Source organism: Anser anser (genome assembly GCF_964211835.1).
Source record: "Anser anser genome assembly, chromosome: 1".
Taxonomy (NCBI): Eukaryota; Metazoa; Chordata; class Aves; order Anseriformes; family Anatidae; genus Anser; species Anser anser.
The window spans coordinates 214,167,740-214,190,743 of NC_139720.1; the positions used below are offsets into that span (position 1 = coordinate 214,167,740).

At 57.9% G+C, this 23,004-nt stretch overlaps 2 protein-coding genes across 4 annotated transcripts in view; one reads left to right on the plus strand and one right to left on the minus strand.

Annotated features, from left to right (window-relative positions):
- The first annotated feature begins 1,218 nt into the window (after positions 1–1,218).
- PLEKHB1 (pleckstrin homology domain containing B1) lies at positions 1,219–8,156 on the plus strand. Its single transcript, XM_083820988.1, has 7 exons — positions 1,219–1,892; positions 3,210–3,269; positions 3,644–3,796; positions 4,511–4,613; positions 5,138–5,177; positions 6,178–6,283; positions 6,617–8,156. The coding sequence occupies exons 2-7, from the start codon at positions 3,233–3,235 to the stop codon at positions 6,751–6,753; spliced, it is 576 nt and encodes a 191-aa protein (XP_083677114.1). The 5' UTR covers positions 1,219–1,892; positions 3,210–3,232; the 3' UTR covers positions 6,754–8,156.
- A 3,127-nt stretch (positions 8,157–11,283) lies between these two features.
- The window catches only part of RAB6A (RAB6A, member RAS oncogene family), a 58,811-nt gene continuing 47,090 nt past the window's right edge, over positions 11,284–23,004 (minus strand). For 2 of the 3 annotated variants that reach the window (XM_083820986.1, XM_083820987.1), the window contains exons 7-8: positions 16,288–16,354; positions 11,284–14,290 (exon numbers count right to left, since the gene is read on the minus strand). In XM_083820986.1, the coding sequence (XP_083677112.1) occupies positions 14,226–14,290; positions 16,288–16,354 (132 nt within the window). In that variant the 3' untranslated portion in view covers positions 11,284–14,225. Of the gene's footprint in view, positions 14,291–15,967; positions 16,355–23,004 lie in introns of those variants that run through there. The other variant, XM_083820985.1, reaches the window with a different exon arrangement.

The following is a 23,004-nucleotide window of genomic DNA, read 5'->3' on the forward strand; positions in this document are numbered from 1 at the left end:
TTCCCCACCCTTTCTTGTCTCTTCTTGGCATAAACTTGATGTCTTCTCTTCCAGCCACCCGGGTGCTGCAGCCAACCAGAACCCATTAGTGCAGTGCTATGGATTTTCAACTCCATGAAAACCCGCTGCCATTTTAAATATAGCATCTATTTCTTTTCAGTCAGCGGCACGTCCTTTGGCTGTCAAGGAGACAAATCATTCCAGCCCTGTGGCAGAGCCCACGGTACGCAGAAGAAAACCTTTGGGCTCGACCACACCGAACAGCGGCACGCAGCGCCTGGCTGAGGGTCCGACCAACACCAGCATCAGCCTCGAGCGAATTAAAATTTCAGCCAAAGTCTGACCCTTCCTAAGAGACTCTTTTTACCAAATTTTATCAATTTATTGCAGAACAAAGCAGCTGGCCGGGCCCTGAGGCCTGATGTCCAAGCACGTGGCTCTCTCTGAAAGGCTTAGCGTGACCGGGCTGCTCTGCGGGCCGATAACCGGCGTGGAAGTGTTGAGCATATTTTGGCCGCAGAGAGCAATTGGATGGGCAATCGCAATTTAGGTGCTTGGTAATCAACCCGCAAGCTGCTGGATTAATTTAATTCCTTCTGATGTTCAACACTGTAAAGCCAGCGCTGGAGGGAGGGGAGGGGAAAGGTTTTTATATTGAAAAGCCTGCTGGAATAGATGAGGTTTTTGCATTAAGGGCTGCCAAAAGCTTAATAAACATCTTAATTATCAGCCCAGCCCCGCCTATAAATAACCTTGGATTTTAACACCTGCACGGCATGAATATATACAATATATACGTGCCTATATACGGCCCATGTTTCACGGACAAGGAGCAGTGGATAAGAGGAGCTGGGTGTCTCTTGGCTCATGATCTCCCCGAATAATTCACGTCCCCTCTCCCCAAATGCGACAGGCGATTTCCCCACCCGTGATTTCCAAATTTCCAGATTCCCAAATCTGCCCCGCAGACCCCGCGGGCTGGGCACCGCGTCCCTCTGCCACCGGCGCTCTGCCGGGCACAGAAATGGGTCCCGGGCGGTTCTTTGCTCCCGGCTCGCTCCTATGTACGGGAGCTTCTTCCACCCCGTGCTTTTCGACCCATAAATCCGCTGCAGCGAGGCGAATTCCCTGCGGGGGGGGGGAATTCCCTGCAGAAGGAGGCTCCCCCCGTCCCTGCTCCAGCCGTGATATCGCACCGAGGCATTAAACGCCTCCTTGAGCCCATCCCTCAGCCTCGGCATCCCCTGGCGTGATTTCCCCACGGCACTGGGGCTGTGGCCCCCACTTTGCCACCCCCAATGTGTGCTTACGGCACCCACGGGACCCCCACCAGTGGCAGCAGCAGCGACAGCCCCCCCGAATCCCCCCAGCACCCGTGCCACGAGCCGGGGGCTCTGGCTCAGCGTTACCCGCAGCTTTTTTCCCAGCTTTTCCCCACGTGCGCAGCAGGGGGAAATCGGGGCTCGGGGAGGTCTGGGGGGGGGTAGGCTCAGGGCTCGGAGCTGCAACCTCCTCGGTGGATCCCCCCCCACCTCCTCCCAGCCCTGCTTTTTTGGGGCCTCGCATTTGGGCAGGCGAATCTCAGCCCAACCCCGAGCCCACCGCTGCCCTCGGGGCCGGAGGTGATGCGGGGGTCCCCCCACGGCGTGCCAACCGCGGCGTCCCCCCGCACCACCAGCCCCAAGGCGACCCTGCTGGCGGCACCGCCGTGCCCGGCGGCCCCCAAAACCCAAACCCAACCCCACCGTGGTCCTTCGGGGACTCCGCAGCTCCTTAGGCCGCGTTTCCCTGGGCAGGACTACAGCTCCCGACGCCCCGTGCGTGCGGGCAGGGACGGGCAGTGGGAGCGGAGCGCAACCCGCAGCGGGGACCCGCCGCGCTGCTGCCGCTCGGTGAGGGGGTGCCCGGGGTGGCTCCGAGGGTCTGGGGGGGCTCTGGGGGGGAACGGGGATGGGGAGAGGGAAGGGGAGAGCCAGGGGATGGGGGCAACGGGGATGGGGTACCAGGGGATGGGGTGAAGAGGGGTGGGGGTACAGGGGGAGGGGGGCGGCAGGGGATGGGGTACAGGGGGATGGGGGAAACTGGGGAGGGGGTACAAGGGGATGGGGGGGGTATAAAGCAATAAAAGTAGCAGGAGTGGGGTTACTAGGAGTTAGGGTACCAGGGGATAGGGGTGCTAGGGATGGGGTACAAGGGGATGGGATGTAAGGGGATGGGGGTAGCAGGCTGGGAATAATGGGGTGGGGGTATTGGGGTGGAGTACAAGGGGATGGGGGGGGTTACAAGGGGATGGGGTTACAAGGGGATGGGGTACAGGGGGATGGGGTACAGGGGGATGGGGTACAGGGGGATGGGGGTGCCAGGGAGTGGGGCACCAGGGGATGGGGTACAGGGGGGTGGCAGCACTGGGGATGGGGGTGCTGAAGGGGGGGGGGGGCATAAAAGTACCGGGGGTGCAGCTAGAGGGGGATGTGGGTACCCCGGGGAGGCAGAAAGGGGGTGCCCCAAAATGGGGGTGCCCAAGGGGTACAGGAGGACGAGGGCACCAGATGTGGGTACCGGGAGGGTGGGGGGTGGGGGGGCTGTAAATAAGGGGCTGGGGGTACCGGGGGGATGCGAGCTCATGAGGCGGGGGGGGGGGGGATGTTGGGATGTGTGGGGACCCGGCACGGCGATTTCGGGGGGTTTGGGGTACCAGGGGCCGCGGTTTCTGGGGAACGAGGGCACGGGGGGGTGCGGATGCCCAAGGATTTGGGCGGCCGTGGGCGGGGGGGCTCTGTGCCCCGAAGGGGGGGGACACCCAGCGGTGCTCGGGGACTCGGGGAGCGATGACTTCATGGCCTCGTTAGGGACTAATTTCCACCCAGGCAGGGAAAACAAACGAGCGGGGCTGTGGAAAGTTACTGGGGGCGGGGGGGCCTCGGAGAATAACCTCCTCGTTCCACGCGCGGCCCCGGCTTTCTCCGTTTTTACCTCCACGGGATGATAATCCCTAAATCCCGAGGAGATTAAAGGCGCAAAGCAAGGTGGCCGGAGCCCTCCCCGCCTCGGTGGTTCCCGGATTACGAAACCCTCCCTGGGTCCGCCTGCCCCCGATTAACCCCGGGCACGTCCCCGCGTCCCCCCCCCGAAAGGGGGACGGGGTCGCGGGGCAGCAGGCGAAGGGGGAGCTGCTCCCCTAACCCCGCTCTTCGCCCTTGGTCCCGCAGGTCCCGAAAACCCTCCCGTGGCCATGGCGCTGGTGAAGAGCGGCTGGCTTTGGCGGCAGAGTAAGTCGGGAGCCCGCGAGGCGAGGTTTTGCCGTCGGGGATTACCCACGGGGGGGGCTCAGCCGTGGGTGCACGGAGCGGAGAGGAGCCCCCTGCCCCACGGCCGAGGCTGTTCCGCATCCTACAGGGCAGCACGGAGGTTCCCCGCGGGGTTTTATGTTTTTTTTTTGGGTTTTTTTTGGCAGCCCTTTAGGTTTAACAAGGGTTGGTGGAAGCGCTCGGCTAAAGCCACCTGGCCGCGCCGCCGGGGTTGTCGCCGACGCCAGGCGCCCCGCGGGGACCCGGTTGCGGATTTGGGGACGGCGTTGGCCGCGTCCCATGGTGGGGGGGGGGGGATTTCCGCGATCCCTCAGCCCCCCTTCGCCCCCCGCCAGGCTCCATCCTGCGCCGCTGGAAGAGGAACTGGTTCGTGCTCTACCTGGACGGCAGCTTGGTCTACTACCACGACGAGACGCAGCGCGACATGGACGGCCGCATCCACGTCAAGTTCAGCTGCCGGGACGTGAGGGCCGGCCGCGAGTGCCGAGGCGAGCAACACCCCATGTCCCCAAGCCCCGTGGCCCTAAACCCCGTGTCCCCAAGCCCCGTGTCCCTAAACCCCGTGTCCCCAAGCCCCGTGTCCCTCCCTGCGCGGATGAGTGCTTCCATGGATGCTCCAGGAGCGTACAAAGGTGCTTGCACGCGTCTAGGCCAAAAAAAACCTGCCGGGGTGCACAATTATCACCGCTCCCGCCCGTACCCAGCACCGCCGCGTCCTCGTCCAGCACCAGGACGGGAGGGAAGGCAGGAGCCCGTCTCCTCTCCCGCCCCGCGCTGGTGCGGAAGGCAGCCCACGGCCCTGACTCAGCCGCCGCCGGCTCGCACAAACACGGGGGAGAACAAAAGGCAGAGCTCGGCGCGGCCCCGGCAGCCCACGGCCGCCGCACAAAGCGCCTTTCAACGGCGCTTTGGGCATTTTTTCTGTCTTTGGGCATTTTTTCTGTCTTTGGGCATTTTTTCTGTCCTTCCCCCCCTTGTTTTTCTGCTGCGGGGGCAGAAGGGTTTGCTCCCCAGCCCTTTGCTCACGTCCAACCTCTGAGATCCCGACCGAAGCAAAGAGGGAGACAAAAACGAAACCCCAAGTTGCGAGCGGGGATTTTGGGGTGAAAACCCAACCTGCTCCCCACGAGCGGTCTTGTGGGGTCTGACGGGGGCGTCCCTGCCCCTCGCTGAGGCCGGAGCCTGCCCCTTTTGCCTTCCAGACGTGCAGCCCCCCGAGGGGAAGAGCCGCGAGTGCCTGCTGACCGTGGTGCTGCGCGACGGCTCCAAGACCACGCTGTGCGCCGAGAGCGAGGACGACGCCGTGTAAGCGCCCAAAGCCCCTCGGCGGGCTCTGCCCCCGAATTATCCCAGCCCAAAAAGGGCCCCGGTGGCATGAGGAACCACCTCTCGGCCGACCACGGGTAGCTGCAGGAGTGTTTCCGTCGGGGTTTGCTGGTAAATAATGTGAATCCTCATGGGATTGGGGCCGTGCCCAGCAGGAGGAAACGCCCACGGTCAGCTCCGCTCCGCTTTTATTTTTATTTTTGAGTCAGGACCCTTAAGCTGTGCTGAGAGGGGGTGGAGGAAGGTGTTGGGATACCCGAGCTCGGTCGCAGCTGGATGGAAACTCTCCAATTCTCTGCTTTTCCCCCCGAGTTTAGGAGTCATTTTCCTGCCCCACGTGCCGTCCCCATGCCGGCAGGTCCCTCCCAGCCCCGGCTAATCGGGAATTAACAATTAGCGATCCAGGTCACCGGGGGAGGGAGGGGGACGCGTGCACCCAGGGAAGCCGCCGGGTGCCCCCCGCGCCCCCCCCCCCAGCCCTCCTCCCTCTGCTTCGTTCGCAGCGCTTGGAAGATGGCCGTGCTGGAGGCGAAATCCACCCCGGTGAGGCTCCTTCGTCCCCCCAAAAAACGGCGGCACCGCACGGGTTTTGGGTATCGGGGGGGGGGGGCTCAGGTGGCTCCAACCCCAGCCCCACAAATGTGGGGGTGACCCCGAGCCCTGTGCCCAGCGGGCGGCCTCGGGGCGTGGGTCTGGGCTTACCTGCGCCCCCGGGGAGTTAAGGGGATGGGGCAGAGTTAACGGGATGGGGCAGAGTTTAGGGGAATGGGGGCAGAGATAAGGGGATGGGGGCAGAGATAAGGGGATGGGGCAGAGATAAGGGGATGGGGGCAGAGTTAAGGGGATGGGGAAGAGTTAATGAGAATGGGGAAGTGTTAAGGGGCCGGGGCAAGAGTTAATGGGATGGGGCAGAGTTAAGGGGATGGGGGCAGAATTAAGGGGAATGGGGCGGAGTTTAGGGGAAAGGGGAAGAGTTAAGGGAATGGGGGCAGAGCTAAGGGGAATGAGGGCAGAGTTAAGGGAATGGGGGCAGAGTTAATGGGATAGGGATGGAGTTAAGAGGAGTGGGGCAGAGTTAAGGTGATGGGGGCAGAGTTAAGGGGATGGGGGCAGAGTTAATGGGAATGGGGACACGTTTAAGGGGAGCACGGGCAGAGTTCAGGTGATGGGGACGCAGTTAAGAGGAGCAGGGGCAGAGTTAAGGGGAATGGAGGCAGCACTTAGGGCGAGGGGCATGGTTAGGGGGCCCCAAGATCAGGGAGGTGTCCGAGGTGCTTCAGCAAAGGCTCCCCCCAGCAGCTGGGCACCGTGGGCACCTCCGCCAGCCACACAGGGGGAAAAAAAACACAAAAACCAAAAAAAAAAAACCACTTCGCATCCCCCACCCCAAGGGACTCAGCCCCGATCGCGTGTGTGGGTTGGGGAAAACAAGGCCCGGCCGCACCGCGACCAGGCTCTGGCAGGTCGCTGGTGGTGTGGGGCCACGCGGGACCCCCCCACACCTGGGTGCCAGCCTCACACACGCCCCCCCCCCCCCCTTCAGGTGCACGTCTACGACCCCTACGACGACGACTACTACCAGACGGTGCCCATCGACTCCCACCAGACCGCCTACATCAGCTCCGGCCACTACGGCCACCAGTACGGAGGTGGGTGGCCCCGGCTCGTCGGCCGCGTCCCCGTTCGCCCCCTCCCTCCACCGGCTCTGCCTGGCCCCCCCAGATTTTGGGGTTGGGGGGGAGGGGTGTTGAATTGGGCTGGGGGCACGGTCCTCCCCCCCCACGATCACTTCGCGTTTTGGGGCTTTACGCCCGGTTTTGGGAGGTGGGCGGGCTGAGAGCCGGCAAACCGGGTGCCGTAGGGATGGGGTGGGGGGAACGAGGGTGCTTGGGGGAGCCCTGGCTTTGTGTGTGTGTGTGTGTATGGACGGGGGGGGTACACCTTTTTTCGGTGCCCCCCCCCAGCCCCATTTTGCCTTGCAGCCCCCGGGGTGACCCACGTCATCGTGCGGGAGGACCCCTACCGCGTCTCCGGGGACCAGATGGCCTTGGGGCTGCTGGCGGGGGCCGCCACCGGCGCCGCCCTGGGCTCCTTCATGTGGATGCCCTGCTGGTTTTAGCACCCCCCCCACACACACACACACCCCGCAGGATGCGGCCCCTTCGCTTCCCCATCCCGCCTGCTCCCGGCTTTTGCATCCGAGAACCCGCACGCGGCTCCAGGGACCCCAAATCCTAAGCCAAGACCCGAAGCTGCCCCCGGCACGCCACCACCACCACCCCCCCCGGCACCGCTCACCACCCCGAAATCTCCAGGTGCCGGGAGCAAAACCTTGGGTTTGGGGACGGTGGGAGGGGTGCTGCCCCCACCAGCAAGTTCCAGGAGGTAGGTAAATTTTCTTGCAAAATCGCCTTTTTCTTTTTTTTTGAGGGTCTTTTAGGGGGGGATCCTGCACCACAGCGGGATGCTCAGTGCTGCTTTCCCCCAGAGCAGGGGGTTTGTGGCGCAAAACCTCCCCTGGGGACAGGAGAAGCAAAGCCACAACTGCCCCTGGGCGCCAGGGCGGGACACGGGCACAAAATGCTGCCAGGGGGAAGCAGGAGGGGGCTCCAGAGCCCGCTCTGTGTGGCTGCGGAAGGATTAAGGGGGGAAATGAGAACCTGGAAGGATTTCCACCTTCACCCCAAAACCAGAGAGCCCCGGCCCCACTCTGCATCGCCCCACACACAGGCGAGCACCCCAAGGGCTTCGTCCAGCCCCTGTCGGCTTTCAGCCTTGCACCAGCCCCCGGGGCTGACCGAGCTCAGGAATTGGGGCCGAACCCCTGGGAATTGGGGCCGAACCCCTGGGAATTGGGGCCGAAGCCCCAAGGATTGGGGCTGGAAGAGCCCCCAGGCACACGGGGAGGAGGGGGACAGCACCGCGCAGCAGTGGCTCTGGGGGGGACACGCACAGCACCGACGGTTTTGGGAAGGGGAAGCATCAGGAGGCAAAGGCGCCGCTCGCCGGGCCCCGAGCCCCTTCGTGGCAGCCAAGCCGTGGGCTTCAAAAAGGGTTTGGGGTGTGGGGACGGCCACTTGTGGTGGCCCCAATGCGGGGGTGGCACCAAGGGGGTCTCCTTTTTGCACGGGGCAGCACCAGGCAGACACTGGGACATCGCCCCTAGAGGCTCCTCGTCCTGGAGCCACCTCTGACATTAAGTGAGGAGCTCAAAAATCACAGAAACAAGCAAAAAAAAAAACCAAAATTTAGAAACCCAACAGCGCCCCGGTTCTTGCTGTCGAAGCTTCGGCTCCTGGGGGCTTTGCTTTCTCTGCCCTAGGCCACCCCATCCCCGCACCCGCTCCTCCACGCCGGGGGTCGGGACGTCCCCAAATGTCCCCCCCCCCCCCATCCTCCGCCCCCCCGGCCTCCCTCGCGTCGCTGCTGCTGCAAACCCCGTCCTGCGAAGTGCATCGAGGTTTGGAGGAAAAAAACCACAGAAAAAACCCCAAAGGCGAACTAATAAAGGCGGCCGAACCCAGACCCAGCCTGCGGGCGCGTGGGGGTGAGGAGGGGGCAGCAGGTGGGGGAGCCCCTCGGGAGCTGGGTGGTGTCGGGGAGGGGGATGTGGGATCGGGGGAAATGTCCCCTGCCTCTTGAGGCCCTCGCGGTGGGGTCCCCGTGGTGCCGGGTCTGACGAGGGTCCCCAGGGCAGCAGGAGGCACCGAGGAATCCCGCTCCGTCACGGCCAGGTGAGCCCGGGGGTGGGATGGGAGGAGAGGGGTGAGGGGGGGGAAAAGGGGGGGGGGGGGAGAGATGGCTCGGGGCGAGGAGCAGGTCCTTGGGCTGGGAACCCGAGCGCCACGTGCCCGAGGAGCCGTGAGCACGTCCTTGCTCCGCAGCCCCAAACCGGGACCGGTGGGACGAAGCCACCTCCACGTGGGGACCCACAGAGGCTCCGGCTGGCACCCACCGCAACCCACCCCGGGTGCAGGAGAGCGCGCGGCCGGCCCCGCTTCGAGCCTGGAGATGGCTTAAATCAGCGCTGGGGCTCCTCAGCGTGCGAAGAAAGAGAAGCTGGCGCCTGCTGCCCCCTGCTTTTTAGGAAAACCTCCCACTCCCGAGCGTTTCCCTAAGCCAGGAATTTCCGAGCCAGCAGAAGCTCCCCCGGCACACAAACCCCGGCTGTTCGCAGAGCAGCCGGGAGCAGGATCCGGCCCCACGCCGCCCCTGCCCCTTCTCTCGCCGTCCTCCAGCCTGGTTTCCATCCTCACCTCCACCCAAACCTGCCCCCGTCTGTCCCCGCAGCCCCCGGGGACCCTCGGGCCCCGTGTCCCCATCCCAAAGGCGGAGGTGAGCCACCAGCCCTCTTCTCAGCCTGGCTGCCCCCAGCCCGTGCCACCGCCGCTAATTAGCGCCGATGGAGCCTCACCGCTAATTAGTGCCGATGGAGCCTCCCCGGTGCCGTCCCACCTGCCACCGAGCGCCCCGGGGGGAACAACGCGCGCGAGAGCCGGCGCCATCACCCCAACGGGGCTGGGCAGGGAGGCGGCACCGCGCGGTGGCAGGGTCGCCAGGAGAGGGACAGCCCCTAAATCCATTCCTCGGGGACTTCGGCAGCCCCAAGAGCCCCCCACACAGAGGGATGAGTGTCACCGAGAGCGGCGCGCCCCATGGGATGGACGGGGCACGAGGCTGTGGGGACGTCCTGAGGAGCACGCGGCGCCTTCCCCATCACCAGCGCCTCTTAGGGTTTATCCCCCCCCGTCCCACAGCCCTCCGCAAAGCCAGTAACAAACCAGGATCTCCACGCCTGGGCGCGCGGCAGCGTTGGGCTCGTTTCCCGTGCCGCATCCAGCCGCTGCCCCGCGGAAGCCCCTTCCCCAGCCCCGCGCCCCCGCCGCCCGCGGTACCTGCGCGTCCCGGGGCCGATCCTGCCCCTCTCCTCCCCAGGGCTGGTGCTGCTCTCCGAAGGCCCCGAGCGACTCCGCACAGCGGCAAGGGGCCGGCGGCTCCTGTCGCGATGCCCCGGGGGCTCCATGCTGGGGGAAGGAGCCGAACGCACTCAAATTATTTGGAATATAATACGCTGGTGTTGGAGGCACGAACATCAGGCCAGCGTTCCACGAAATGAGCAGAAACGAGGGCTGGCCCGCGCCGTTCACCGCTCCTACGGCCTCACACGAGCAACGCCCCCTCTGCCAAAGCTGCTCACGCCGGCTGAGACCCCGAAAAACCCCCCCAAAAAATCTGAAATGAGGATTAATGCGGTGGGATGCGCAGCGACAACTGGGAATGGGAGGTTAATGGGCAAGAGGCACGCCCGCAAGCAGCCCCATCAGGTTAGACCCCAAATGTCGCAGCCAGCAATTTGCTGGCACTGGCTTTGCTCCCACTGAGCCCCCAAATCGCTTGTTCGGAAACGAAGCGGCCGCACCGCGTGGTGCCCGGCTTCGCGAGGGGCCGGGATCGCCTCTCCCCGCCGCCGCCCCTCTTCCTGAGCCGAGATAAACGCAGGAAGGTCAGAGCACGCCCCAGCCACCACCAGCGGCGCTGAAAACCCGTTGTATCTCACCGACCTCAGCAGCACCCGGACTGAGCACGCGGGGTGCAGAGGGAAACGGTGATTTCGGTGCTTTAATCACCGGTAACTTTGATCGAGCCCTTAGCGCAACGAGGGCAGCCGTCCTCCTTCCAGCTGGGCTCCGGGTGGCTGGCAGCGAACGCTCGGAATTGCTTTAATTTACACCCAAAGCCTGGGAAATGGGAACCTGCAACGTTCGGCTCGGGAAACGGCAGCTCCTGGAGAGCGCGTCCCTGCGAGGGCAGCAGGAAAATCCCCGGGCGGCCACAGCCCCGCGCCGCCTCCCGCGGGGACGGGCAGAGCTGCCCGCAGCGTTTAGCTCCCGGGATTCACGGCAGCCGTGGTGCTCAGGATCCCAAAATTCATCTGGTAGAAAGCTGCAGGTGGGGTCTACACGTGGTGGGGAAGGAGAAGGTGGCGAAGGAGGGGGGAAAAAGGAACCCAGCTGCTTCAGGCAGACCCCTCTCTGCCTCGTTTCTTAATGATTTGGGCGCTGGGAGGAAGGCGCCACGCAGCAAGGGGACGGTGCCGGCAGCAGCCCCGCGGGCACCACCAGGACGCTGTGCTCGGAGGGGAGGCCGCCAAGCCTAAAGCCAGCCCAGATTTACCCGGCAGCACCCGCCTAACCCAGTCCTTGACCGTGCAGTCAGCTGGATGCTCCCCGTCTGACTCGGTTCCCAATACGCGCACGGCTCGAGCCGCTCTGCTTGCCTCTTGTGAACGCTTCCCGAGGGGGAGCTGGGGCTGAGCGCCCCAGGGCCGTGCCGTGCCCTGAAGCAGCCCCTTCCCTCCTGCTCCGGCAGGACCTGGGTGCGCCAGGAGGAGCAGGAGCCCCCCCAGCGACCAGAGCCTTCTCCTCGTCCCCTAAGGCCGGCAAGGAGCACGTCTGTTACCGGTACTCACCCACCCGTTCCTGCAGCCCTCGTCCTCCACCACCTTTCTGCAAAAAAAAAACCCTCCTCCAACTCTCCAAGGCCGACAGGCAGGAGCAGGAGGAAGAAATCAGAGCCGCTGACGCCCTTCACCCCCCCCCCCCCCCCAGCCCATGCTCCGAGGGATGTGGACAGAGAAGAGACCCGGAGCTTTCCAATGAGACAGGTATTTATTTAGTTCAAGCGCTAAGGAATTTTTCGTTGTTTCATATTATCAAACAGAGCTGAGGTACCAGTGACATTCCAACATGAAGAAAAGGAACCTTTTTCCCCTTATACAATTTCTTCAACTACTTGTATTCAAGACAAAAAGTGAGTAATGGGTAGCCGCGTAATGTACTGTACAACAATCAAGCCAGAGTGGGGAGGAGAAAAGAAACAGAGCAGAAACCTTCGCTGTTTTCAAAGTCGTCACAAAAGAAGTCTGGTCCCATGGTCCTACTGGCCACGCCGATGGAGCAAAATAAAATCAGAACCCAAAAACCGAGAGACAGATGGCACGAGGCATCAGGGTGCAAAAAATTACAGAGACCGTTGCTCCTGCGCTCGCTTGGGAGAGGTCTTTCCCCTGGGAAGGTGGGAAAGTAAAAGGGCAGGACCGGTCCCCGCCGTCGCGTTAAGCACTGGCTGCAGGACCAGCAGGAGTGAAACGCACCCGGTGGTCCTGAGCAGACCTCGGGGACCAAGAACTCATCCTCGTGCCTGCGGCCACCGTGTCGTCGGGCGCACCCCCTGCGAGACCTTTTCTCGAGAGGGTCGTAACGGGGCCGCCTTCCGAGCCTGCTCTCCAAAAGCGGCACCCCCGAGCAGCGGCGGGGCTGCCCGCCCACCTAACCCAGCGCGGTGAGCCAGCTCCTTGCAAATCCAGTGCTTAAAGCTCAGGACTACGAGGAAACGTAGGGTTTGGCTTACGTCAGAAGCAAAAAAAAAAAACGCACGTGGTTGTGGAAAGCAATGAAATGACCAACACGAACCGCATGGAGAACCGAAGGGGGGTAAAAAAAGCAGCGAGATGGATCGCTTTTGCACAGTTAAAAACAGTACAATACAGGAAAAGCAGCCAGGTTTCCTTCCCCTCAAGAGTTTCTTTTAAATAAAGAATGATCCTTGGTCACATATCATTGATGTTTATTTCAAGACATGCCACGTCAAAAAAACTCGCCTTTAATATTGCGTTATAAAAGCACTTTTACATCTCCTCCTGCCTTTAAGTTATTGGTGTGCAGAGCTGCTCTAAACCCAGGGCAGGGCACGAGCCTAGCATTCGTCTCAGGAATGAAGAATCCCAAAGCCTTTCATGCCCGTTTCCTGGTGAAAGTGGTGGTGAGGACGATTCCCTTCTCTTCCCCGGTTGGTAATTTTAGGTGGTAGAGGGGCAGAAGGGAACGAAGGAGGAGCCTGAGTATTTGCTTGCAATTGTTCCTTAAGCAGCAATCGCAAGCCAGGCTCGCGAATTCCTTCCTGCACTGTAACTCAGCCGTATTCGCCCAGCAAACAATGTATTTACAATTGTGTTTATTAACTTACACAGCAACTTCACAATGACTAGTAAAGATTAAAAGGGTGCACTTCTAGTGTGTTCGGTTCTGTGTTTCTCGGGTAGCTACACCTCGCGACATCAGCAAAGCTCTAAACGGATTCCTCAGCAAAAACGGAAAAAAAGAAAAATTACTGGAAATTGTAAAAAAAAAAAAAAAATTAAGCGAGGAAATAAATATCAAAGAAAAACGGTTAATTGTAAGCCTAGTTAAATAGAAAACTAAACGACTAGTTATTCACCCAAACTATACAGCTCTAGTGAAAAAAACTAAACCCGACTTGGAAGACGGAACATAAAAAAACCAACAAAAAAACGCTAAAAAATAAAGGCATTAATCTGCATAATCGTAAGTTGGTTTCCATCCTACGAACTCCCTCCCTTTCCCTCTACGGTCTTCCCAGCTACATTTCTGCATGGCCAAAGCGGCCGCCCCCTCCCCAGCCGCCCCCCGCCGTGGAGGCGCGGGCGCGAGCCCCCTTCCGCCGCCCCTCTCTCCCCGGCCTGGTGCCGCTCCGCCGTCCCTCTGCCAGACGTAAAGGTCCCCAGGCAGGCCTCGGTGCCAGCCCCCAGTCCCGTTAAGGTTTTCCCCTTGCTTAAAAAAAAAAAAGGAAGCAGAACGCCTTCTCCCCCCGCAGCGGCTGACACGTTACGTTCCCATCTCTCGGGCAGCAATCATTTGCTTTATTGTTGTTCTACGTAAAAGGAAAAAATGCTCCTAAAAACTCGATCTTGCACTCCAAGCTTGTTTTGTTTCCTGCAAGTGTTTCGCTAACGCGCTTCCACCTTTCCCCCCCCCAAAAAAAACCCCTTCGGAAGCCAGTTACCCCATCCGGAGCCCCTCTGCGTTTCTCGGGATGCCGCCTTGGAAATGCGCTCACGTCGCCTCGGCCAGAACTAAAAAAAAATCCCGGTAGCCTGTCCTGGTATCGAACCCCCCCAAAAAAGCTCTGGGGTTTGAAAACCATCCGGACTATCTCTGCTGGAAAGATTAAGGGCTTGGTTTTAGTCGTCGTTGTCTTTTATTATTGTTTAAGGACAGCATTTCACCCTCGGCATACGCCCCCTCCGCTTGCACTCCTGCCTGCTGTCTGGCCATCTCCGGGTGGTCGGAGAGATCAAGTGGGTGAGATTTGCAAGCGTTTCTTCTGCACGTACTTCTCGTCTAAGTCCAATTCAAAACTTACTCGGTTCCCATCATTTCAAAGTGCAATATCATAACATATTAAAAAAAGGAACAAATATTAAGAAATTGTACCTATTCTTTTTTTTTTTCTTTTTTTTTTTTGTTTAAAGTTATAACTAGAATACGCTGGAATATTTTGGCTTTTTTTTTTTTTTCTTATAAATAATGAAGACACTGACATTTTCTTTGTGTGTGTGTGTGTGTGCTTGTGAAGCTAATAGATCATCTCCACGAGACAGCCAGCGATGATGAACTGCAATACGTTATTACTGAAAGGGGAAGGTTCAAGCCAATATTCACACTGCAGTCAATGAAGAGTAAAGGGAGGGGAAGCAGTGATGTTCTGGAGAAAGGTAGAAGCCACGTGGTATTAGCAGGAGCAGCCTCCTTCACTGACAGGCTGCTCTTGAGGCTTTTCCAGTTTTATGTCGATCACTGGAAGAAGTTAAGTTAAGGCGAACAGACGTCAGCTCGGTCTCCCTACCCGGACAGGAGTTTTTTTTACCGGGGTTTTCAGCTCGGTACCCGCGTTTCCTACTAAAACACTTCGTTGTGCTCTTGTGAAGACCAGCTTCAACCAAAAGCCCCGATACAGGTTTCTCAGCAGCCCCGGCACCGTTTCCACTAGACGTTTGGGAACACGGCAGGGTCAGAGCCCGTCCTGGAAAGCCCCGAGGTCCTTTCTCTGGAGGAAGCTCACCTCTTAAAATCCTGCTCCCCTACGCTTCGCGCCAGCTGGGCAAATAATTCCTCCGTGCTCCCGTCCGCACCCAGCAGGAGGGCCAGCCTGGCTTCTGGGTGACACAAGGTCACCCCGAGCCTGCCCCCGACAAGCTGCTCCCCTTGGGGCGCTCCAGTTCCCGACCCGTGCCCCGCAGTCGCAGCGCTTACGGCAGCTTTTTTTTTAACCCCGGGAGCCCGGAAGGCTGATCCCAACCCCATCGACCTGCGGGCGTTCGGCACGAGTCTCGAGTGTCCCTCTTATCGGCGAACACAGCTGGCTCTTCCAGCTCCTCTCTTTTCGGGGGATTCCAGTTGCTCTTTACGGAGGTTGGGAGAAAAACGTGGAAAGGGGAGAGCAAGAATTCATTTCAAACATCCGATCCGCCCGTTCGGCTGGTTTAAACCTGGCTCACGCGCTGAGAGTTAAGAGCTGGAGATGCTCAAAACGAGCCCTGCCAGCTCCGCCAGAGCACGAGCAGCTCGAGATCCGTGAGCCCTCGGTGCTCTGTGAAAAGAAGCCCATGGAAAATCCCCCCCCCAAACTAATCCCAACGCAGCTGTTTGGGAGACAATCGCATTCAGCCCTTGCTATCTGCAGCCTGCAGGAAGCCGAATTCAAAGCGCCCTTATCAGCCTCCCGTTTAGGGACTGGTGATCAAACCCACCCCCCCGACAGAGCAACCGCGGGCCCGTCGGCCGCTGGCTCGTGCAGCCTGCCCTCATCCTCTCGTTAACGAAGGTGGCTGCTCATTAACCTTTTGGTGACCTGCCTCAGGAACCAGTTTTGATCAGCAGAACCGCGTCACACGGAGCTTGTGCCTTAGCAGCCGCGGTCCGCAGCCTCCCAAATCTCCCCCTCTGCCGTAAGACGCCCTACGGATGCAGTTCCAGCCCTGAATCTGTCCTCTCTTACAGATCCCGCAGCATCCTTCCTCCAAAACACCGTCCCTCCGCTGCTTACCAGCGATACAGTTGATCCTTGCTGTAAATGAACCTGAAGACCCCAGGGAAGTTCCTCTCCAGCTCACTTCTGGCACCTCACCAACTCCCACGAGGTTTAATGCAACCCCTTCGCTCCCCCCTGGGAGCACCCGCCGCGATTTCGCCCCCTTTGTCCCTTCAGCTCCCACCCCTGCCGCATCCCTCTGGCTCCCCCATCGCCTCCTTCCACCAAAGACAGCCGAGGTGGGCAGCCAGGCGGAGCCGAGGGTGGCAAGAGGCTCGATTAGCAGAAATTTCGTTCACCTTCAGGGCTACAGCGAGCAACCGCGGCCACCACTCCATCTCTGTCAGCCTCTTCGTACCAGCTCCTCCACACCCAGCCTGTTCAAACCCTCCACAAATCATCCCTTTTGGCTGCATCCCTCTGCACCTTCCCCTTCTCCTCCCTTCAGCTTTATCCACCTCACTTTCACGCCTCCTCCTACCCCTAACCATCCCCGCTGCCTTTGCTTCACCGCAGCAGCCTCCGCCCTTACCCGCAGCCCCAGCCATCCATCCCACCGAGCCTCATTCCCCTAACCAAAGCTCGGGGGCTACTTGCCCTTGTTGCCCCCCTTTTTGGGATGCCCGTAAGCTGCCTGAGGGCTGCGGGACAGATATTGCTCCCTCCTCTTTCACTCCCGTCATTCAGGACCTGCGTCCTCCTCGTCCGCGGCGACGCCCGGCGGCGCTTTGCCACCGCAAGGCCACGGGCGCATAAAGGATACTGTCTTCTCTACTTTTGTCTTGTGTGCTTTCCATTCCAGGCAAGGCAGCTGCCACGCGTCGGAAAAGCTGTAAAAAAAAAAAAATAACAAAAAACAAAACACAGGGAACAGATCAAAACAATCGGACTTTAAAGAGTGCACCCCGGTTGATCCGGTTCAAACAATGACCCGATACATCCCTGAGCGCTGCTGGCACCCGAACGCCTGACACCGAACATAACCTTTATTCCTCAGGAACGGCACAGCGCGGTTTTGTTGTTACTGGGGACGAGACGTCGCTGCCTCCGAGCAGCAAACCTCCCGGCACCTCTGCATTTCTGCCGCTCGGAACCCAGGATTTCGGGCTCGGCTTTGCCCCGGGCTTTACTCAGACCCCAAAACTTCCCCACGCCAGCTGGAAATTCAGCCTTCGGACCTCCGCGGGGCATTACCTACACCAGCAGCGGCCAAGCCGGCACCCACAAAAGCACCAGAACAGGGCACATGAGTAATGACAGCCCCTAAACGTCACCCTCCAGGCTCCGTGTACCGTGTGGCCCGAAAGTCAGAGAAAGGATATTTTATTTTATTTTTTTTTCCAGGAATTTGCCCTATCCTTTCCTAGCACCCTCAACTTTCAGTATCCTCTGCATCGCTACCGTGTGTCCAGCCCACACGTGGGTATAAAACAGAACAAAACCAGGTGCCGGGGGCTCCTGCAACCCCACGGGAGTCAGGCACTCATCCATCCCGTGAGCGCTGTTCCCCAGCAAAAGCCGAGCTCCAAACTTCACAGGTTTATTCAGCTTGAAGGATGCTGAAATAAAAGGTAGGCTGAGAAGAACCACCGCCCTCTCCTAATTTCCTTACTTTGCCCCTTCCCTTCTTGTGGAGCGAGGCTCAGAGCTAGGGATTCTCTCAGATGCCATTTAGCCAGCCCTCTGGACAGGGTTTGCCCAATAAATAAAAGCCCGGTGCGAGCCCGAAGGCAGCGCAGGACTCCCCAAAAGCTCGGCACGGGTCTGACGTCAGCCTTAAGGCATTCAATCGACCTTATCTCGTGTTATCTCAGCCCTCATCTTCAACGACACGAAGCTACACCGCTCGCTCCCAGTGACCCACTTTCCCCAGCAAACCGAGCCAGCCCCCGTCGGTCCGTTCGCGTTACAGGTGTAGGGACCTCCGGCCACGCGCTTCGCGCCAATTTCGCCCCGAGTGCCCAAACGACGCCGGGAAGACGTTGGGAAAACCCTTCTGGCTCGATGAGTACCGCACAAATTAACCGTGAGCAAACCCCCGGATCTCTGCGGCCGCGATCTCCGCAGACACGCAGTGCTCATCAGGGTCTGACCTGTGCTGTCACCGCTCCTCGCCACTGACCGAAGAGGTTCCTACGTGAGCAGCGGACAAAGCTGGCGGGTAGGAAGAGGCAAAGCACGTTGTGACTCCCGTCATCTCCCTCGAAACTGCTTTGGAAACAGCCCCCAGCATCCTCGCTCCTTTTTCACCCGCAGCAATGCACCGAAACTGGGACTGAGCCCGGGGTATGGGTCTGCCGAAGCCAACGCTTGATTTATTTTGCCGATTTTAGCTAACGGTTTCGAAGCTCGGCGTTCTCACCCAAGCGTCTGAGCCATCATCCTGAGCCGCCCGGCCTCGCTGAAGAATTCAGGCAAAACCACACGTCATTTCCTCACACGTCAACGAGAAAATAATGAAGGTGTGCCAAAATTCCAGGTGCTGAACTGTGGAAGCCCTCCACGCTGAACAGCCGGCAGGGATGCCCAACCGCCCGAAAGCGTAGAGGCAACGAGGACCTCGTGGTCAGAATTAAATGAAGGCAGGCAGACAGGGACCTAACCGTTATCCTTGTACCAAGAAGTCCCGTCGAGTGGTTCGACGCTTCCCAACGCGTTATCTGCTCTGCTTCCCCCGTCTCAGCAGCCCTCCTAGCTCTGTTGGAAGAAGCAGCCTGACCTATTTTCCAGGACGCTTCAAAACCAAAACCAGACGCGATCTCTTAGGGTTTAAGAACGAAACAAAGGGGAAGAAAGACGCTGCGGACTCTCAGAGCGACCTCCCACCGTATCCCCGTGCTCGGCGCTATGTCTCCTCGCCGCTCCAACCAGGTAACTGGCAGAGCTCTGCCACCCTCAGCTGTGTGACTTTTCAGAAGGTTTTTTGTTCACTCGGCACGGAACTAGACCATTCACTATAATTTTTTATGTTTTTTCCCCCCTCTCATCGAAGATGGTCAAGAAGTAATTTAGATTCCATCTCACCTTCCCTTGGAAGCCTTGAAGTTTTAGCATTATATCTGAATCCACGACACTCGGCAATCTCAACGCTTTGTCTTTCATGGTCTTGGACAAACCTCCCAACTCTACCACGTTTGGGTACAGAAGGCTCTGACTCTCCCCCTTTACCGAGCTCTGTCCCTGAAATGATTTCTGCTCCCCAAACTTTTGATATTTAGCCATTTCAGGTTCATTTTTACGAAGGGAAACGGCTTAGCGATCATCATCTGGGCACCTAGCTCTGCGGGGGAAGTTGCGTTCGATCTCCCGCCCCTCCGACGCAGAGCAGCAGTGGGAGGGATATGGCAGAGGGAGAGCGAAGCCCCCACCTTTTCCACCCTAACCCCAAAACACAGCGCCATCCCAGCTGCAACACGGAGAACCACCTCCGTCCCAGCCAAAACCAGGACAACTTACGGCACTTTTTTCGTTCTTATCCTGCGGCAGAGCCTGAAAGAGGAATTCTGACCCAGCCCTCGACGCGGGGTGGCGGGGGGCGAGTCCCCCCCGATCCGTTTTAAAGAGGGATACGCAGGTTTGGCAGAGTCCTGGCCCTAAATGAGGCCGCTCGCTTAACACCTCCGCTCTGACAGAAGGAAACGCGACATCTCAAGTCTCTCTGCTGTTGGCACACGCTTGGAAAATCCTAGGTGGAAAGAGCACTGCAAAAAGGAGTTTTAATCACGTTTTAAAGGGTGACATCACCATTCCGTTCCCCCTTTTACAACGCACAGCACCAAAGGCTGCAAATCAGGGAGGCAGTTTACGGAAGGGAAGGGGGAGGATGCTTTAAAAAAAACCCTGAGATGATGGGAACCAACTGGAATCACTGCATTTACACAAAACTGCTGCCAGAAAGGCTGCTTAAAATAAAAGAATCCTTTTTTAACGCGAAGACCGGGAATAAAATTGATGCCTTTCGCTGCATTTCTCGCCCTAAATTATTTGACTACAAAGAGGAATTTGGCAACTACGAAAATCAACTTTCTTTCTTATTAACCTTCTGCTTATCAGCCGCAGCATACGCGAACAAATCCAATTAGGGAAACTTTAGGATGGGCAGAAAGCTGCCTTCTAGTTAGGGACCTTACTGCTCCGCAGTACCTTCGGGACCCACGCCAGCTCTCTTATCTCCCTGGAAAATGTCACAGGCAGCGGCACGTCTACACACCGATATAACGCGGTGTGCACATGCATATACGTTTGTGCATGTGTGTGTACACGTAAACACACAAACCGCGCGTTTTGGTGAGGATTTGGGACTTTTCTCCCACAGCAGGAGTTAAATGCAGCCGTCTGAAAGGCTAAGAGCCACACGAAACCTATTCCCCGGAGCAAAGCGAGCGAAGTATTTCCCTAATTCTCATTCCCCAAGGAGAGCTCTGCAACTCCGAGTAACTCGTGCCCATCAAGCAGACAAAAAAGCAAAGGACAGGGGGAAGAGCCGAGCTGCTGGATGCAGCCAGCTCCGTGAAAAAAGGGTTACCCGTGGGGCCATCCTTCAGCCGTGAGAAAGTTCTCCTGCCAAAAACCATGCTCAGACTGGGGCTCTTTGAGCAGAAGCGTGAAGCGTGCCAGGTACTGCTGGAAGGAGGCCTCCAGGGCTCTCCGCCCCCCATCTCTTTTCCACGAGACGGCAAAACGAACCCTGACGTATTCTGGGCATGAAGTCCCCAGGCTAACAAGAAGATTCCCCGAAACACGGGCTGCCGAGACAGAGCACCAATCTCAGCGTCTTTTAAAGCTCGTTCAGGGCTGAAAACCAACTGAAGCAGGGAGTGACTCTCTGCGTTAACCGCAGCGAGCTATCTAGTTTTCCCCTCAGTCTTTGGGCTCTCCTAGCTGAAACTCGGAGGATCCAAAAGCCAATTTTTTTTTTTTTCCCTCTGTTGCATCTATTTAACCCCAGGACAATAATATCACCATTTTCACTCCGTACATCCTCTCGTTTTTCCTCCAGCACCCCCTCCCCGCGGCCAGAAGGAGCAGAAGGTGTACAGGAGCTCGGGGTCTCCGTACATTAAGAGGTCCAGCGGCACAGGAGGGCAGTCCGTTACTGCCTGGTACAGCTAGAAGAGACGAGACTTGGCCCCAGCAGCTCATCAGATCAGCCCCCGGGGAACAGAAACGACAGAGAAGGCACGAAATGAAAGCCTGCGGTGTCTGGCTTCAGCTGGCACGCGCACAGGTCGCAAACCCTCTGCGCTCCTCTGCAGAGGCTGCGTGCACACCTGCCTCCGAGCCTCTAAACCGTGAGGTCACTCATCTCACCTCGGCCCCCAGCACCACCAGCGAGCTGTTTCCTCTCATCCCACAGGGGAATAGTTAAAAAAGCCTGTAGGTTCACTATCTTCAGCAGTATGTTCAGCATGTTCCCCTTTATTTCTCTGTTGGCGGAAGATCCTGGCACTGAACTGCGTGTTGGTGCAACCCGCCTTCTAGAGGCACGCAATAAAACCACTCTGGATTTGTGGGATGGCCACAGCGAGCTCAGAGCTGTGGTACAGCACCCTTCCCTCTCCTCAGTGCTGCCCGCCTGCAGAAAAGGATGAAGGAGAGGCCAGAAGCAGTACCCACGGTCAAAAGGACGGAACGAAGGCCAGCAAACCAGTGCCACAGCCAAGGAGGTGAAAAAAATACCTCGGCCATTATTCTCCCCAAGCAGGACAAGAAATTTAAGTTTCTTCTGTATCCTTATAGTGGGGCAAACGCTGATGTGCAAAGCTCGCAGGCAGCATCGGGCAGAGAGGGCAGGCGGGCTGCAAGCGATGTCTCCGGGACTCAGGCACACGAGTGAGGCTGGAACTCCCAGAGCTACATGCTGGAGAGGATGGGAAGCGAGGAGGCTGTGGGGGGGCCGTCCAAGGGGCACACAAGAGCAAAGTGAGACAGATCTGGAGGTGGTAACACCAAGACGTACATGTCCAACACTGCAGAGAACCCAAAACCCTAATGTGAAAGGGATAGAAATTCAAAAGAAACAACGGGGGACTGGGGATCCAGCTCCGTCCCAAACCTCCTGCATGAACCACAGCTCCGCAGTTCACTGCCTTTGAAGCAGGGCACAGCGTTTAGGGCCAGGAGACAGACGTTGTGCTGGGAAGAGAGGGCACTGGGAAAAAAAAAAAAGCATTTTATTGAGTTTTCTGGGCTGCCCAGGTGGGTTGTCAGTGCTTCCCTCAGCAGCCTGAGACGTTTCAACACTGACAGACAAGAGCTTTGCATGGAAGGGAAAAAACAGTTCATATATGAGTCATATCTAGTATGAAAGCTGCACGGTAATTGCTAAATCCTAACCCATAACCTAGTGGACGAACCGATGACTTGTCACCGGTCCAAGCTTCACCTCTACGTGAATATTCGATATCCGGCACGAAGCGATCGTAATTTGTACGTTCATGTCTCATTAAATACAGACTCCTTCCAAAATAATTTGACCCGAATTAAAAATCCTGTACGAAAGTTAACTCGGACAGTAATTGTTCTGCGGGATCAGGATGTGTTATGGAACGACGTTGTCACCTTAGGGGGAAGTCAAACTTGCATTCAGCTTATTAACGGAAGATTTTATACGGGTATGGTACCATTCTGCAGCTGTATCCACACTTTCCTGCTTCACTGGGAAAAGAAGCTGTTGGCAAGTTAGTAAAATAATTTCAGACTATTCAACAGAGAAGCTGCAAGGAAAATAAAGAACTAGATTACTGGTTTAAGCCTTATCCATTGAGAGTTGTTTCAATAACTGCTTATTAAGCTAATAAAAATGAAGGTTTCAAATATTCTACAGTATAAAATAGCTCTGAAGCCCCTAAAAATCACAGTCCGTGTCTGCAATACAGCCATCGGAATCTAGAAGAAAAAGCCACTTTTAGTTCTTTTCCAATAAGTACTCACATCTTTTGTTTTGGTATCTTGCACAGAGGATAAAGTCACTTAAAATCTGTCTCCTGTCCAACTCTGACAAGGCTTCACGCCACGGATTATGATGCAGGGATATGCAGCAGCCCCGGGTTTTTTTGGATAGTACTGTTTGACGATGTTAGCGAAGAACAAGAACCGCATCTCTGCACACCAGATCTGCACTTTAACAGAGGGAACTCACCCCCAGGTTACCCGCTGACACCTTTTTTTTTTGCTGGAGCTGAATTACCAAGCCTATTTCCTTACTGAAGAAGCCTTACAGCACGTAACCTGGCAATTAAAATCAGAGGCATAATGTGTCTAGACCTCCGTTATACGACGACGACTTTTCTCTAGAGAGAGTGCAAGTGAGGCTCCAGCTACCGAAATGGCTTTGTGTTCTGACAAGCTCGTTAGCACAATCCCTAAATGGCTTCAGCACAAAACGCAAGGAGGTGAAGTTGGTTCCTTCGTCACGCATTAAATGGAGCTACCATCCTTAAGGAAGGCAGCGGAGGCTTTACAAAGCGCGCGTTTCATT